This window comes from Phaseolus vulgaris, chromosome 3, assembly GCF_000499845.2.
Source record: "Phaseolus vulgaris cultivar G19833 chromosome 3, P. vulgaris v2.0, whole genome shotgun sequence".
NCBI classification, from domain to species: domain Eukaryota; kingdom Viridiplantae; phylum Streptophyta; class Magnoliopsida; order Fabales; family Fabaceae; genus Phaseolus; species Phaseolus vulgaris.
The window spans coordinates 25,151,894-25,168,839 of NC_023757.2; the positions used below are offsets into that span (position 1 = coordinate 25,151,894).

At 36.3% G+C, this 16,946-nt stretch overlaps 2 protein-coding genes across 10 annotated transcripts; both read left to right on the forward strand.

The window, feature by feature from the left end:
- LOC137806922 (probable protein phosphatase 2C 35) lies at positions 1–3,647 on the forward strand. Of its 8 annotated transcripts, none has more exons than XM_068607311.1 (4): positions 1–1,674; positions 2,386–2,517; positions 2,747–2,950; positions 3,103–3,647. In XM_068607311.1, the coding sequence occupies exons 1-3, from the start codon at positions 754–756 to the stop codon at positions 2,948–2,950; spliced, it is 1,257 nt and encodes a 418-aa protein (XP_068463412.1). In that variant the 5' UTR covers positions 1–753; the 3' UTR covers positions 3,103–3,647. The 8 variants fall into 8 exon arrangements, 6 of the variants coding, with proteins under 6 accessions (XP_068463412.1, XP_068463411.1, XP_068463413.1 ...); XM_068607310.1 differs by having other exon boundaries at positions 16–1,674; positions 3,053–3,647; XR_011080450.1 differs by having other exon boundaries at positions 40–1,674; positions 2,751–2,950; positions 3,053–3,647.
- A 9,036-nt stretch (positions 3,648–12,683) lies between these two features.
- LOC137806924 (putative E3 ubiquitin-protein ligase RF298) lies at positions 12,684–16,874 on the forward strand. Of its 2 annotated transcripts, none has more exons than XM_068607316.1 (3): positions 12,684–12,820; positions 13,507–15,589; positions 16,210–16,874. In XM_068607316.1, the coding sequence occupies exons 2-3, from the start codon at positions 13,520–13,522 to the stop codon at positions 16,723–16,725; spliced, it is 2,586 nt and encodes an 861-aa protein (XP_068463417.1). In that variant the 5' UTR covers positions 12,684–12,820; positions 13,507–13,519; the 3' UTR covers positions 16,726–16,874. The 2 variants fall into 2 exon arrangements, with proteins under 2 accessions (XP_068463417.1, XP_068463418.1); XM_068607317.1 differs by having other exon boundaries at positions 12,751–12,901.
- Positions 16,875–16,946: the final 72 nt, after the last annotated feature.

Genomic DNA, 16,946 nt, shown 5'->3' on the forward strand with positions numbered 1-16,946 from the left:
GTTAGGTAATAAATAGATAAATTGATTGCAAAGATGGTTGGGAGAGGAGTGTTTGTATACGCAGAGAGAAGGGGATTGTGAAGGATGATTGGGGCACTCGTGCAGATAACCAAATCAGCACATGCATCCATAGATTATTGGATTAGGATTATAATTTCGTATTAGGATTAGCATTAGGATTAGGATTAGAAATAGAATTAGAATTAGAATTAGAATTAGAATTAGAATTAGAATCAGAATAAGCAGAGAATCTCAATTCAATCCTCTTCCCCACTTCTCTTCTGTCCCCTTCATTCCAAATCTCTTTTTCTGAACTTCTCTTTTCAACTCTTCCTTTTGCGTCAGGGTTTCTCCCTTCTCTGCACCCAACCAGACGAAAAGCACAATTCTTTTCCTCCTTTTCGGCAACCCCATCACGCATTCTGCCTCTAAAATGCCTAAATAAATCCTCTCTGTCTTTTCCTTCTTCCTGGGGTTCCTCTAGGGTTCTCCTTTTCTCACCCTTTTCAATTCAAATCCACCCACATGACCCCTTTTCTTCACCCAAATCGCACAATTCAATTCCCTGCTCGTTATCCTAAACTATGTATCTAGGGTTTTGGACCATTCTCTAAACCTGTTTATCATAATGTGGGGGAATTCCAGAAGCATCTAGCACTGTGCTTCCTTCCCAAACATTCTATTTGTGCACTGCTTCAGGGAGTGTTTTCTGTTTCAGGTGTTGTTTCCAATAGCATAGCCTCTCTTCGAAACATGGGTTGTGTCCATGGCAAGTGTTGCTGTGGTGAGAATTCTTCATCAGATGATGGTTCTAAGGATTACCGAGAAACTGCCTTCATTCGTGGGCACATGAAAAACGTACTTTCACAGAGATCACTGAAGCGTGCTACTGTTCCTTCTCACAACTTCAATTTGGAATACACTTTTCTCACTCAGCGGGGGTACTACCCTGACTCACCTGATAAAGAAAACCAAGATAGTTTTTGCATTAGTACAGAACTCCAAGGTGACCCCAGTGTCCATTTCTTTGGTGTCTATGATGGGCACGGTCAATTTGGTAGCCAGTGTTCAAATTTCGTGAAGGATAGGCTGGTAGAGAAGTTGGTAAATGACCCTGCATTGTTGGAGGACCCTGTCCAAGGTTACAATTCTGCATTCTTGGCAACGAACCTTGAATTACGTAGTAGTAGTGAGATTGATGATTCTATGAGTGGCACCACCGCGATAACGGTGCTTGTTATTGGTGACACCCTTTTTGTTGCTAATGTTGGTGATTCGAGAGCGGTGATGGCTGTTAAGGATGGGAACCGCGTTGTTGCGGAGGACTTGTCCTCTGATCAGACGCCGTTTCGGAAAGATGAATATGAGAGAGTGAAGCTTTGTGGGGCAAGGGTGTTGAGTGTTGATCAGGTGGAAGGGCTTAAGGATCCAGATATCCAGAATTGGGGTGATGAAGAGAGTCGGGGTGGTGATCCTCCCAGATTGTGGGTTCCTAATGGGATGTATCCTGGAACTGCTTTTACAAGGAGCATAGGCGATAGTTTAGCAGAGACAATTGGTGTCACTGCTACTCCTGAGGTGAAAACTTTTCGGCTTACACCTGATCATCTTTTCTTTGTTGTGGCAAGTGATGGCATTTTTGAATTCCTGACAAGCCAAACTGTTATTGATATGGTATGACTTGCAACCTTTCTCCGTCTTGCTTTCATAATGTGTGAAAATGTTTTCACAGGTTGAGCAAATTGATCGAATATGATTTAATTTAACTTAGTTTAATGATTGATCCACTTCTGTTATTGGAAATACTAATGTTAGCTGTTAAAGGTTATACAAGTTGCAATTAAAGATTTTGACTTGAAATATGGAAACAATTTATGTTTTTTTTGTTGTGTGTAAGGTCTGTTTGTCGCTTATGGTACATAGGTATGTGGTATTGGTAATGTTAATATAATTGGAATGGAAAGCATAAGAAAAATTACTGGCCGTAACCTCATAAGTTGCTGATCTTATGGGAGTGGTGTACACGTATTGCTTAAGCATCCCTACTTGGCATGTTTTACTTAGGTCTGCCCCCTTATCATTATGTATTAGCTTTCGTAATTATACTACAACAACAGCAACAGTACCCACTGGTTCACTGTAAAAAGATGCTTATTGGGAATAGTTCTTTTGCATCCCTAGAGTTTACACAATCCTTGTAATAAGTTAGTCGTTCTGCAGAGAAACTTCTAATTTTTTGCGCTGCTTGATGCCGATTATTCCTGATCTGCCGCACCGCCATAGACTATGATTTCAATGTTTATTCCCCAGTGTAATTCCATAGGTAAAATTGTGACTTTCTAGGATTCCCCTTTCTGAAAAATCTGTGATTTATTTATGGTGTAGGCAGCAAGCTATATGGATCCTCGTGATGCTTGTGCGGCTATTGCAGAAAAGTCATATAAACTATGGTTGGAACTTGAGAACAGAACAGATGATATAACAATTATCATTGTTCAGATCAAAGGTCTCTCTAATGTATGGATTCTATATATTCCTTTGGTTTCATTTGCTTTTTCTTTTTAGTTTGTTTAAAGGTTTTAAATTTGTAGTATTATATGATCGTCTTATCCCATGACAATAAAAACAATTTCTCAATACAAATGGCGGGATCAGTTTTAAATAGATTTAATTCACACCATACTATTGGAATAAAGTTATCTTTTTTGAACAACTTCTTTATCTAACTATTAGACCAATATTGTAGTCAGGTACATTTGGAGTTGGATCAGATGAGATCAATGAAGGCGCTGTAATGAGTTCCAGGACAGGAACTCCTGAGATACCTGCTGCCCATGAATCTGATGTTCATCCTTCTCTCGGAACCAGTTTCTCTGGTCAGCCTGCGGCTTCAGTGATGAGCCCAGCCATAGAGGTTCACTCTCCAGCATGTCCAAAACCAATTGATTGAGTATGATGTCAATCCCAAGAACATTGCTGATTTGTTTCATGTCAATCATTTATATCATCATGATCTATATAATTACTTCTCTCCACCCTTTTTGCTTTATAGTAATTGAAGAGAGAGAGACTTTACAGAAGCTTCACCATGTCTCTTTGCAGTTTCTCGCAAGTGGTACATTTGCATGTTCCAACTTCCTGAGCATTTTGCATTACTCTTGTACATTTACTGGTCACTACATTTTGGACTGCTCAAGGCTGCCAACTTACTAGGTTTGAGGTGGCGTTATCTTGGCAGCAAAAGGAATTTGTTCAGAATGTAAAAATCTTCAAATTTCATGTTGGTATAGCCATTCAGAAACACCTCAGAGAGAACACTTTTGCTCACCTTCCTGTGATGCCATTCCACATCCTCTACAGATATTATCTTTTGAAGGGAATCAATAACGAACTGAAATAAAAGGAAGGTATGCAAGGAGATTGGATTTTGAGTTGTGACTATCATTTGCATTGAATATGGGAGAAACTCGTGAGATGGTCACTGGTCAACTTGCGAGGCAGAGCCAGATACCACTAATATAAGTGCATTGCCCTCATTATCCTGTAGATGTTGTATCCAATTTGTGTGTATCACGAACATGTCTGGATTATTGATTGATATGATAGTTTTCCAAATTAATTTCATATTAACAAATTCATGACTGAAACACGTTTAAATTCATGACTGATAAAACTTTGTTTCATCTGTTAGGACTTTGTTAAACGAGATGAAAAATGTGAAATAACTGGCAACCAAATTCTCATTATGGAATTATCACCCAGTGTATTGGATTGAATTTTTTGAGAAGTTTTTCTTACTAGCTAATCATTTTGGTTTTAAATTCACTTCAATTTATTTCACTTCAAACCAAAATGAATTGAATTTTTAGTCATTTTATCATAGATAATAACAAAAAAAGCTTTATAGTGTACACAATGAAAAAAATAGTGCAAAGTAATTTTTATAATCAATTTTAATTTTTCTACCAACTTTATAAATCAAAGTCAATTAAATCCAAATATCAAATTATTTTGCTTTGATTGATCGTCTCCTTTTTCAGTATTTAATAAAAGAAATGGTAAGAAGAGTTATATATTATTGATTAAAAGTTTCCCAGTATGAAATTTATTAAATAAGAAATAAGATTTTTTTTGTAAATTTTAATAAACAATAAAAAGTATTTAAAACTATATTAAAATATATGTTACTACACTTCTCCGTGGGAAAAATTTATTAAAGTTTATGAGTGATGTGATGAGTGTGAAAAAATTTTAATTTTTTTAAAATGTTAAAAATGTATTATTGTATTTGAAAATAATTGAAAAATAAAATAAGAGATATTTGTGTTTAGATTTTAGCTAATTAAAATTTTGTACATCATTTAATACTTTTTTTTAGAAGAAATATAAGTTATTTAACATTGTCGGAACATGAAAAATTATCACAAAAATAATTATTTCAGTTATAAATTAAATTTTAATATTGAAAATTGTAAAATATGTTTGAAAAATAATTTTAAATACATTAAAATTACATAATCTAAAAAAATTGAAAATATTTCAAAACTAATGAGTTTGGAATCTTCAAAAAAAAAAATACACAAAATCATATCATACCAAATTTGCATTATTTATTCATCATAAATATTCATAATCAATTATGGGACACGTACAAAGATTGACATAATTGATTATCAACTCACAATAGGATAATCGATCATCAGACACAATTAAAGATTGACATAATCAAATCAATTATCAAGTAAAAACATAAGGGCCATCAATTATGGATGCATACAAAGATTGACATAATCGATTATCAATTCAATATAATGATAATTGATTATTGGACGCATACAAAGATTGACATAATCCATTATCAACTCAAAATATAAGGATAACAGATTATGGGAAGCGTACAAAAATTGACATAATAGATTATCAACTAAAAATATAAGGATAATATGCGTACAAAGATTGACATAATTGATTATCAACTTAAACATAAGGATAATCGATTATGGAACGCGTATAAGATTGACATCATCGATTATCAAGTCAAAATATAAGGATAATCAATTATGGTTGAAAAAACAGAGTAAAACCGATGTTGATAAATGAATAATCGATTATCCACTATAATATGAACACACTGCAAGTGCATGCTGAGACAAAAAGCATAAGGGCATTTGTGTAACTTTATGAATCCTACTTATTTGTATCTTTATTGGGTAATGTTTTTGCATGTGAAAAGGAAGAACTTTCATGTGCATCAACGCCTTTCCGCGCTCACCTTTCCCAGTATTCACCCTAATCCAAATGAAGTAGATTCGCGCTCTTCCTTCGTCTACACCAATATTCTCCTTGATCAAAACAGAGGATAATAAAAGAGTTTGATTTACCTATAATTTACCTTATACAAATATAATTAATTATTTCTTTTCTCTTGTAATGTGAGTTGATTTTAGATTGCACATTTTTAAGGTTTCACTTTTGTTTATGATTTTGGATTTAGCAAATTAAATATGAGAACCATAAGAAGATTCTCACTGGACAAGAACTTAACCAAGTGGTTAAGTAAGTTTGAAGGTTCACTTCAGAAGGGCAAAGAGAAAAATACATATATATGGTGTGTGTGGATGATGTAAAGAGGGCGGAAATTAAAAGATAACAAGAAGAAGATGACAAGATATGGACTGAAATTAAAAGAAGATAATAGAATGAAGATGAGATGAAGATGGTGCAAAAAGGAAGCAAAAGGAGTTAAAAAGGGAAAAGATGAAGAGACATAGGAAACTTATGGAATGGAAGATGTCACGCCACTTGGAGCATATGAACTCCAGGATGAGTGGTGGAAGAGCTGCCACTTGAGATATCACTCACTCAAGATAAGAGCCAGATAAAACTGAAAGTACCTTTGTCAAGTGCCTTGATTTATAGGAAAAGGTGCCTTGATGGGCAAGTTGAGCAAGGGTAGAAAGGTTAAAACCGCTCCTTTGGCTAGGTCTTCTAGAAGGTAAGGCAACCTTCCTTCCTAAAGGGCTAGGCACAAGCTAAAATGATAAGTGCACTCCCTATTATGCTAAAAGAATCTTACTCTACTGAAATTAAAAATAAAGAAACTAGCTTATGCTCAACTCCCAAGGCTTGGGCTCTACTCCTTATGATCCTCTGGGGAAGACTGGGTTCTGAAGCATTGGCTAGAGGTGGAGAATGAAGATGAGATGAAGATGGTGCAAAAAGGAAGCAAAAGGAGTTAAAAAGGGAAAATATGAAGAGACATAGGAAACTTATGGAATGGAAGATGTCACGCCACTTGGAGCATATGAACTCCAGGATGAGTGGTGGAAGAGCTGCCACTTGAGATATCACTCACTCAAGATAAGAGCCAGATAAAACTGAAAGTACCTTTGTCAAGTGCCTTGATTTATAGGAAAAGGTGCCTTGATGGGCAAGTTGAGCAAGGGTAGAAAGGTTAAAACCGCTCCTTTGGCTAGGTCTTCTAGAAGGTAAGGCAACCTTCCTTCCTAAAGGGCTAGGCACAAGCTAAAATGATAAGTGCACTCCCTATTATGCTAAAAGAATCTTACTCTACTGAAATTAAAAATAAAGAAACTAGCTTATGCTCACCTCCCAAGGCTTGGGCTCTACTCCTTATGATCCTCTGGGGAAGACTGGGTTCTGAAGCATTGGCTAGAGGTGGAGAATGAAGATGAGATGAAGATGGTGCAAAAAGGAAGCAAAAGGAGTTAAAAAGGGAAAATATGAAGAGACATAGGAAACTTATGGAATGGAAGATGTCACGCCACTTGGAGCAGATGAACTCCAGGACGAGTGGTGGAAGAGCTGCCACTTGAGATATCACTCACTCAAGATAAGAGCCAGATAAAATTGAAAGTACCTTTGTCAAGTGCCTTGATTTATAGGAAAAGGTGCCTTGATGGGCAAGTTGAGCAAGGGTAGAAAGGTTAAAACCGCTCATTTGGCTAGGTCTTCTAGAAGATAAGGCAACCTTCCTTCCTAAAGGGCTAGGCACAAGCTAAAATGATAAGTGCACTCCCTATTATGCTAAAAGAATCTTACTCTACTGAAATTAAAAATAAAGAAACTAGCTTATGCTCAGCTCCCAAGGCTTGGGCTCTACTCCTTATGATCCTCTGGGGAAGACTGGGTTCTGAAGCATTGGCTAGAGGTGGAGAATGAAGATGAGATGAAGATGGTGCAAAAAGGAAGCAAAAGGAGTTAAAAAGGGAAAATATGAAGAGACATAGGAAACTTATGGAATGGAAGATGTCACGCCACTTGGAGCAGATGAACTCCAGGACGAGTGGTGGAAGAGCTGCCACTTGAGATATCACTCACTCAAGATAAGAGCCAGATAAAATTGAAAGTACCTTTGTCAAGTGCCTTGATTTATAGGAAAAGGTGCCTTGATGGGCAAGTTGAGCAAGGGTAGAAAGGTTAAAACCGCTCATTTGGCTAGGTCTTCTAGAAGATAAGGCAACCTTCCTTCCTAAAGGGCTAGGCACAAGCTAAAATGATAAGTGCACTCCCTATTATGCTAAAAGAATCTTACTCTACTGAAATTAAAAATAAAGAAACTAGCTTATGCTCAGCTCCCAAGGCTTGGGCTCTACTCCTTATGATCCTCTGGGGAAGACTGGGTTCTGAAGCATTGGCTAGAGGTGGATCCTGACCTAGCCTTGAATCTTGGACCATGCTCCAAGTCATCCTTCTAGAGGGTTGAGCTTGGTCAGTGGGTGCACTATAATTAGACCGAACAACTCTTGAAGTGAGGAGGACAATTTTTACTTTAGAAATATATGCATCAATTGTAGGAAACATTTAATATATTTTTACTTATATTAATCATTTTTCAAAAACATTGAAAACTTTAATAATTTTTTAAATATAAATATTACATCACCAATTTAACATCTTGTAATTTTTGTTATCAATTTATAATAAATATTCTTATTTTTATCCATTAAAATATAAGGATAATTTGATCTCACCTTGGAGTTCCCCGATGCGACGCATCAGTTTGACAACGTATTTATCGGTCTTCATCTTGGCTAGACTAACCAAGGGGTTGACCCGCCCAAGAAGTTTTTCGGTATCGCCACACAAGGAGTCCGCCTCCATATCTTGAAGGCGAGTCACGTCGGATTCCAACATGTTATGCAGTCGGTTATGGTTCGCTATGTCAAAGTTGGGATTCCAGAAGCTCGCCGCCGCGCCCGAGACCGATCCTAGACCCCAGTTGTCCACTGCAATCGACTCAATGTCGGGAGCTTAGACGTCCGAGTATGAGTGGGTCTGCTCCTTTTGATTTAAATATCTGAGGTTGTCTACTCGGATGCCTCTGAGTCCAACTACACAATGTCCGCACCGACCGACCCAACAACAAGGGAGGATTTGGGTGCCATCATCTCCTTCAGCCAACGATTCAACTCAATTTTGGACAATTGAATACATCTATTTTTCTGAAAAAAGAAAAGAACATTACACATTATTTAAAGGGCAAACACGAAGGATGGTCAGCCTCAAGAGGTCAGAGTTATACCAACATAGGTTTCTAATTCAGAATAAAGGTGTTTGCGCTTCAAGATCTTTGAAGTTTCAAAGACCACACCCAGGTTTTCAAGGAAGTCACAAGCACCTCTTTCCTAAGGATTCAAGTCCTCCATCTGGCAAGTTGTTTGAAACCTCGGAATGGGAGCCCTATACAGGGGGAATCCCTCCAGCATGGTTGGATCTTTAGAAGAAGGGCATATCTTAATGAAATGACCTTTGAAGTTTTTATAGGAAGACTTGAATAAGGTGAAGAGTCTCCTACCACTAAAACTATTTAAGGTAGCCCACAACTTCCTATAAGAAGTTTTGAGTTCAAAGAAATAAAAAAACACATTTAAAGTCGGCACGATGTCGAGAATATCGCACAGGATAAAAAAAAATACGAAGAAAAGCCCAACTGTTCGGACGCAGTTGGGTCGGACACACATTCATTTCGGTCAGAACCTCCTTCTCAAACAAATCAAAAGGAAGACGTAAAACTAGCTTCATAAAACACGTATCATATACAAAGCAAAAGGGGCCAGAAGGATCACCTGACTCATCATTACACATAGGTTCACCCTCAATGCAAACCTCGGCTTTAACCATACCTTGGTCACCTTTGCTAAGCCCACGAAACTCACGAAACTCCTAAAGTCGCAGCAACGACGAATAACCAGAAGCCTCTTTCAACAATTATACTTTGGCCCAGGGAAACAAGGCAGCATAATCCATTTCTAACCAAGGCAAATGTAAACCCAGCAGGAAAAAAAGAACTTCCTAAATGAAAAACAAGCACCAAAGAGGCACAACAAACCGCAAACCTCAAAAGAATGTAATAAGTTATGGGTCTAGAGGGAGGTGCGTGAGAAAACCAAATGCCAAAGCAGGAAAAAGCTTTAAGAAGTAGTAATAGACTTAGTAAAGGGCAGAGATCTAGAACGTACCTAGGAGAAGACCAACAAAACCACAGGAAATCCAAATGGTGGGGAGAAATGCACAAACGGAAGGTAAATATATTCTGGGGAAAGTGAATCGGGAAGTGAAGGAGGCGTGGGTTAAAGAGAACCGCGCAGAGCAAGTGCAATCGCCACCCTCTAAATGGTTAACACATGTAAAAAACCATTTATTTTCCCTTTGACTCACGTCTTTTCGGAAACAACATTTCTTGGAAGACAAACCTGCGTGTACGAAAACCTCGTAATAAGCCCCTTCACGCCCCTTCATCGACCCAAGTTCGAAAAACTCTACTTAATCGTGATGTTGTTATTGCTGAGAAGAGTCATGATGTATCGGTATCTGACCGACCGACCAGACTTGATGGTTGATGTTCTCGGAAATGAACCCCATCACGTTCCTTCATCAGACCAAGTTTGAACAACTCTGCTTAACTGTGACGTTGGTAGCACACATTGTTGCCAAGAAGAGTCATGTCATCCGTAGCTCGAGGTCCAAGCCAAGCACGCCGACCTTCTCCATTCTGGTAGCTCGAGGTCCAAGCCGAGCACACCGACCTTCTCCATTCTAGTAGCTGAGTATGACGATCTTCTCCATTTTGGTAGCTCGGGTCCAACCAACCCTCTTCACCTTCCCTACTCGGTCCAAAGCTGAAGAACCTTACGCCAACGCTGGTGTTCTTGAACGTTAACCGAGTTTCGTCACCAAAGCCACAACCATACCACGAGCCGCGTTAAAATCAACATCTAACCGATTAGATTTACACCTCAGAAGGATGAATCTACGTTCTTGGGGAACCAACCTGTAGGATCAACATCTCGGTCATAAGCCTTTTGGCTGCGCTTGGCTCAAGGATGAAGGGCTCTGTACCATCATGGGACTCAATAAAGTGGACCTAAACCCAATTTGTTGATCTTTTTAAAATAATATCATAAATAAACAATCTTGTGAAAACATAGTTAATGCGTTTTAAATACATAATATCTCGACCTTTTTAAATGCTCTAATTCACTTATGCAGTATCCTTATAATATTTCATAAATGCTCTGTGTAATATCCATGATAATATTACATAAATGCTCAAATTTACTTGCACTATTTCCCTTATTAAACCACATAATACTTCGATTTATACACATGATATTCAGATTTTATGAAAAGATACTGTAATATGCCGCTTTAAAACCTGGAAAAACCAGGATCAAAGATTCAAGCCCATGAAGGCTTATAAAAACATAACCACTTACAAAGATTACTCTCAACTCAAAATCTTAGCATTATATTCACTACATACATATAATTTTATGCTCTTACATACTTGAACATCAAATTATTTTCTAGAGGTGAAGTCCTCTCATCATAGCTAAAACACTAGAGTTTGAAAGGAAATCACTCGGAGCTCACCCGGATTCCAATCAATTCCAATCGACCTCATTTCGACAAGAACAATTGATATAATAAATTATCGTATCAAAATATAATCGATTATAAATTCATAACAAAACTTCAGATAATCAACTATGGAAAAAATAGAGTAAAATCGATGTTGATAAATAGATAATTAATTATCCACAATAATAAACATAATGCTTGTGCATGCTTAGACAAAAAGTAGAGGGCCATTTGTGTAACTTTATGAAACCTACGTATCTTTATTGGGTTATGAAACCTACGTATCTTTATTGGGTAATCTCTGCATGCGAGAAAGGAAAAGCTTTCAGGTGCACTTTCCCAGCATTCACCCTAATCCAATTGAAGTAGTTCGCACTCTTCCTTCCTCTGCATCAGTATTCTCCTTGATCCCAATGAAACGTAAAAGAGTTTGATTTACCTTTAATTTACCTTATACAAATATAGTTAATTATTTCTTTTCTCTTATAATTTAATCTATAAACTCTCATACTTACTATGTGATTTTTTTTTATACAAAAAAGTATTTAAATGGAAAGTAGATATATTTACAAAGGTAAATACTCTCAAACTAAATATATATATATATATATATATATATATATATATATATATATATATATATATTTAATGATGCACTTAAAATAACGATTTACAGTTATTTCTACTTAAGAGAATAAGAATGATATGATTATATGGAGATTACTTAGACGATTAAATCAGCCTACAACAACTTACAACGGAACAACCCTTAAAATGAGGAGGATATTTTTACGTTAGAAATATATGCATTTGTAGGAAATCTTTAACTTATTTTTAATTATATTAATCACTTCTCAAAATATTGAAAACTTTGATATTTTTTTAAATATAAGTATTACATCGCGAATTTCACATCTTATAATTTTATTATTAATTTATAATAAACATTCTTATTTATACCCGTTAATCATAATTGTTTAGGAAAATGTACGTTATTAATTATTAAATTACACTAGATTTTATTACTTTCTAGAGAATTCTAATCAAGATCCATTTAGAAAATATATGATTTCATACTGTATTATGACAATAATGATCTACTGATCAAGTGAATTTTAACAAGTCTTTCTTTTACCTTGGTATCTTTTTTTTTTAAGTTTGTATAAGAACTTAAAATCTCAAAATCCAAAAAATAACAGACGAGAAGGAAAAAAAAAGAATGTAAAAAATTATGAGACAATATTGAAATATTCAATATTTTTTTAAAAAGAAAAAATAAATCTGTGTAATGTATGTATACTAGGAAAAAGAAATAAAATGATCTCTGCTTAATTTCTAGATTTGGAGACTTAACTTTCCACAAAATGTAATTTTTTTTATTTGGCTAATTTAACAACAATTGGTTCGTTTCTCTATTTGTGTTGAAATGCGAAATGGAAGATAAAAGTATTATTGGCCTTTTAAGGGAATGTGTGAGATAAGAGTCATAATTTAGGTTTTGAAGGACTGTGCTATACTACATCAAATTCATGGATGCTAACCATCTGCATACAAAATGCTATTATTCTCTTAGCTCGTTTCTGCAAAATATTGAAGAAGCACACATCTGAAACGCACCCTTATATTCCATTTACCTTTTCATCTGTCAAATACAAGCACAATTATAGTCATATATGAGATAAGAATTAAAATAATAATAATAATAATAATAATAATGCATAAAAGATAAGATAGGTTTAGGGTGGATGGGTAGATGAGAATTAGAAATAGGTCCACTCCAAAATTATACTATTAATTAATTAATTAATTATTTTTTCGCGAGCAAGAGAGAGACGTTGAATAGAATGTTTAAAGCCTGGAGGTTCTAAGGCCTGTACATCTGCACAAAAATAAAGAAACAAATAAATTAAGGAGAAAAAACAGAAGGATAAAAAAGGTGTGAATTTTCTCCTCTCTCATTCTTTGATTTTGAAAGATCGATCGTACCATGTTTTTTTGGAAAAATTGCTCCAATCCGGTACGTATCGATCATCTAATACTGATTTACGAGTCTCATGTTGCGGATCTTTTCGCATCACTGCCTTCGTTTGCTATTATTACAATATTTTAAATGTTTTGTTTTCATTACTTTGTTATTCATGGATGTGTTTTTTGAGTATTCATATGCATTGCAATTCATTTGGGTGTTTTCAATTTCTTATTTTCTCAACCGGAGGTGCTCCTTTTGCTGAGATTACTGGATATATGTTTGTGCGTAGTTGATTCAATTATTCATTCATTTTCCTCCTTTATTTGGATCAATGAGGAAGTTTAATATGGAATTTTGCTATACTAAGATTCAGAGTTTCTGCGATCTTAATATACAATGTCATGTAATACAGTGTTTCTCATTGCAAATTTTATTCTTTTAGGAGAACAATGTTTGCACTCTTCTATGAATTTTCCTCGTCAATGTTATTCTCATATGCGCATTTTTCCTTTCTAATTCACGGAACTTGATTTTGGAATAAGTAAATCATGGACGTTTTTTTGAATTGACGCTGAATGAAACTTAACACGTGTGTTCTTCTTCTCTTTTTCTTTTTATTTTAGATTGCAACTAAATATCTCATTGGTTGGCAGTTGTAGCACTCAAATGTCTCCTTCAGTTTCTTGCCAACAGAAAGGAAGTAGGAACAAGAGAAAATTCAGGGCTGATACACCTTTAGGGGAGCCAAATAAGATCATTCTCGCACCTCAACTCGAGTGCCGCAGTTATGAATTCTGTGCTGAGAAGTTTAAAATAACCCCTAATCATGGTCAAGCCACTCCTTGTGACCTGTGTGGTGTTAGCCAAGATCATTCAGATGGACTGAAGCTCGGCCTTGGATTATACAATCATGGAACATCTGAGGTCGGGCCTAGTCAATCTAAGGAAGAACTTGAGACAAATGAAATTAGGGATGCAGATTGGAGCGATCTCACAGAAGCCCAGCTGGAAGAACTTGTGTTGAGTAATTTGGACACCATTTTCAAGAGTTCGATAAAAAAAATTGTAGCATGTGGCTACAATGAAGAAGTTGCTACGAAGGCCATCTTAAGACCTGGCATCTGTTATGGATGTAAAGACACTGTGTCTAATATTGTTGATAATACTCTAGCATTTATTAGAAATCGCCAAGAGATTTATATGTCGCGAGAGCACTATTTTGAAGATTTAGTACAACTTGGGAAGTATGTCTTGGTTGAATTGGTTTGTGTTCTTCGAGAGGTTAGGCCATTCTTCAGTATTGGGGATGCAATGTGGCGTTTGTTAATCTGTGACATGAATGTATCACATGCTTGTGCAATGGATTGTGACCCTTTAAGTAGTTTAGGTTGCGACAATACTGCTAATGGCGTTTCATCTAGCCTAGCAGAATCACAATCAAAATCAGAAACTAAAGTCCCTGAATTGAGTCTTCTAGGTCCTAGTAAATCAATTCCTACAGGTTCTCATAAACCCTTTGTAACTGGTTTTCCTGGCTTGAGCAACACGGATTCTCAAATTATTGGTGGAACCTCAAAGGATGAAGGCGCCAATTGTGAATCTGATTGCACTATATTCAGCGCTGTTAGAACATTTCAATCCTCCCAGATGGAAGAGAAGTACGGAACAATTAGAAAGGTCCATTCTGGTAGCACCAGGAGGGACTACATACTTCGACACAAGTCATTTCATGTAGAAAAAAGTCATCGTTCTTGTGGGTCAAAAGGGTCTTCAAGAGGAGGGAAGCTGAATGGCTTAGGTGGTTTAATCTTGGATACAAAACTTAAACCTACGTCAGAATCATCTACCATAAATTTAAAGGATGCATCCTTACAGATAAGTAAGGCAATGGAAATTAATATAACTAAAGATAATATTAATGCTAATTTCTTAAGTAATGCTGGAACTCCTACGCCCACTGCATTCAACCCGGATTCTTCTGATGGTGTTTCTAGATCGACCAATACTTCATATGCAATTCATGCAGCAAATACTATACCCGCATTTTGTTGTCCAGTTTCATTATCAGCTACCAATACCGATCTTTCTTTATCGCTGTCTTCAAAAATCAAGCCTTCTACAGAACCCGATGGCAGCAATAATAAGGCACCTAATAGTAGTTATATGGGAATGCCGTACTATAAGTTCCCGAACAAGTGGATGCCTCAAGATGGAAAGAATGAAATGATTTTGAAATTGGTTCCAAGGGTTCGAGAGCTGCAAAATCAGCTTCAAGAATGGACAGAGTGGGTAAATCAGAAGGTTATGCAAGCTACTCGCCGTCTGAGTAAAGAAAAGGCTGAACTTCAGACACTAAGGCAAGAGAAAGAGGAAGTTGAACGTCTTAAGAAAGAGAAACAATCTCTCGAGGAAAATACCTTAAAGAAGCTTTCTGAGATGGAAAATGCCTTGTGTAAAGTTAGTGGGCAGGTTGAGCGAGCTAATGCCACTATCCGGAAGCTTGAGATGGAGAAGGTTGCATTGAGGAAAGAGATGGAGGCTGCTAAGCTACGTGCTATAGAAACTGCTGCAAGCTGTCAAGAGGTATCAAGGAGAGAAAAGAAGACACAACTGAAGTTTCAGTCATGGGAAAAGCAGAAATTCTTGTTTCAGGAAGAGCTAATGATTGAAAAACGAAAATTGACACAGTTGCTGCAGGAATTGGAACAAGCTCGAATGCAACATGAGCAAGTTGAGGTTTGTTATTTTAAACTTATTCAAACTTCTTTCATATGCTTCTTTATATCTTCTAACCATTCACTTTATATCTATACCAATATAGTATGGCTCCGGAAGTAGTTTTATCTCATGGTGTATTCTATGATCTTGTCAAATAAAAAGTTATGATTAGTGGGCGGTTAGTGATGCAAAGTTTCTAAGCTCATCCACCCTTATTTTATTGCTACAATAAAAACAAATAAACTTTTTTTCATTACTTGTGTTGTTTGCAAGGATCAGTGCTATTCTGTTGTGTCAGAATGTGACTCTAGGTAAAGTTTTGGTCTTCTTCTGATTTCAATTTAGAGTTTTTCTGGGCTAAGTAGTCTGATAAGCTGTTTTGACTGCGGCGATTGTTGGTCTTCACTCCCATATTATTCTCAGAATAAAAATAAATGAATTGGAATGTTCTTGACACCAGTATTTGTTGTCCATTTCTATGCATATGATATCATGATCAATTGATTCCAATGTAGAACAAATGAAATTGGTACACATAACGCATCATGTGCCACTTGTGAGATTCCAAAAACGCTTGTATCTATTTAGGTGCTAAATGAGACATGTTAGTGTTCTCATTTTAAGGGGAAATATCACAGGGTAGACGGCAGCAAGAAGAAAAGGAAAGAGGAGAGCTTCTCCGACAGGCTAGTTCTATAAGAAAGGAAATAGAAGAAATCGAGGAATCAGGAAATTCCAAGGAGGATATGATCAAAATAAAAGCAGAAAGGAATCTACAAAGGCACAAAGATGACATCCAAAAACTTGAAAAGGAAATTTCCGAACTAAGACTGAAGACAGACTCTTCAAAAATTGCAGCACTGAGAATGGGAATTGATGGAAGCTATGCCAGCAAATGTTTGTACATGAAAAATGGCACTGCTTCTTTCATCTCTGAACTAGTCATGGACCACTCGGCAACAGGTGGCGTGAAACGAGAAAGGGAATGTGTGATGTGCCTTTCGGAGGAGATGTCTGTTGTATTCCTCCCATGTGCTCATCAAGTTGTTTGCACAACATGTAATGAGCTCCATGAGAAGCAGGGTATGCAAGATTGTCCTTCATGCAGGAGCCTCATTCAGCAACGAATTGTTGTGCGTTTTCCTCGTAATTGATTTATTTGCTACACTCATTTGAACATTTAATAATAATAATAACAACAATAATAACTATGACAATCATGTAATGAATAATGCATTTGTAGTATGCATCTCCTGATGAGACCTTAATTTACTTCAGTGGCAAAGTTGGTGTTTCTTATGTTGTTTTGAGGTTTTCACAATTTTGTTTTTCTAGTTGAAGTTGGACTTGTGATCTTTTTCTATTGTTTGTTAGT

Bases quoted from the DNA above. Each gene is read 5' to 3' on its own strand.
- LOC137806922 (XM_068607311.1), top strand. From the start codon at position 754: ATGGGTTGTGTCCATGGCAAGTGTTGCTGTGGTGAGAATTCTTCATCA. The intron at 1,675-2,385 runs GTATGACTTGCA...TTTATGGTGTAG, and splicing joins GCCAAACTGTTATTGATATG to GCAGCAAGCTATATGGATCC. The intron at 2,518-2,746 runs GTATGGATTCTA...CCAATATTGTAG, and splicing joins AGATCAAAGGTCTCTCTAAT to TCAGGTACATTTGGAGTTGG.
- LOC137806924 (XM_068607316.1), top strand. From the start codon at position 13,520: ATGTCTCCTTCAGTTTCTTGCCAACAGAAAGGAAGTAGGAACAAGAGA. The intron at 15,590-16,209 runs GTTTGTTATTTT...GAAATATCACAG, and splicing joins TGCAACATGAGCAAGTTGAG to GGTAGACGGCAGCAAGAAGA.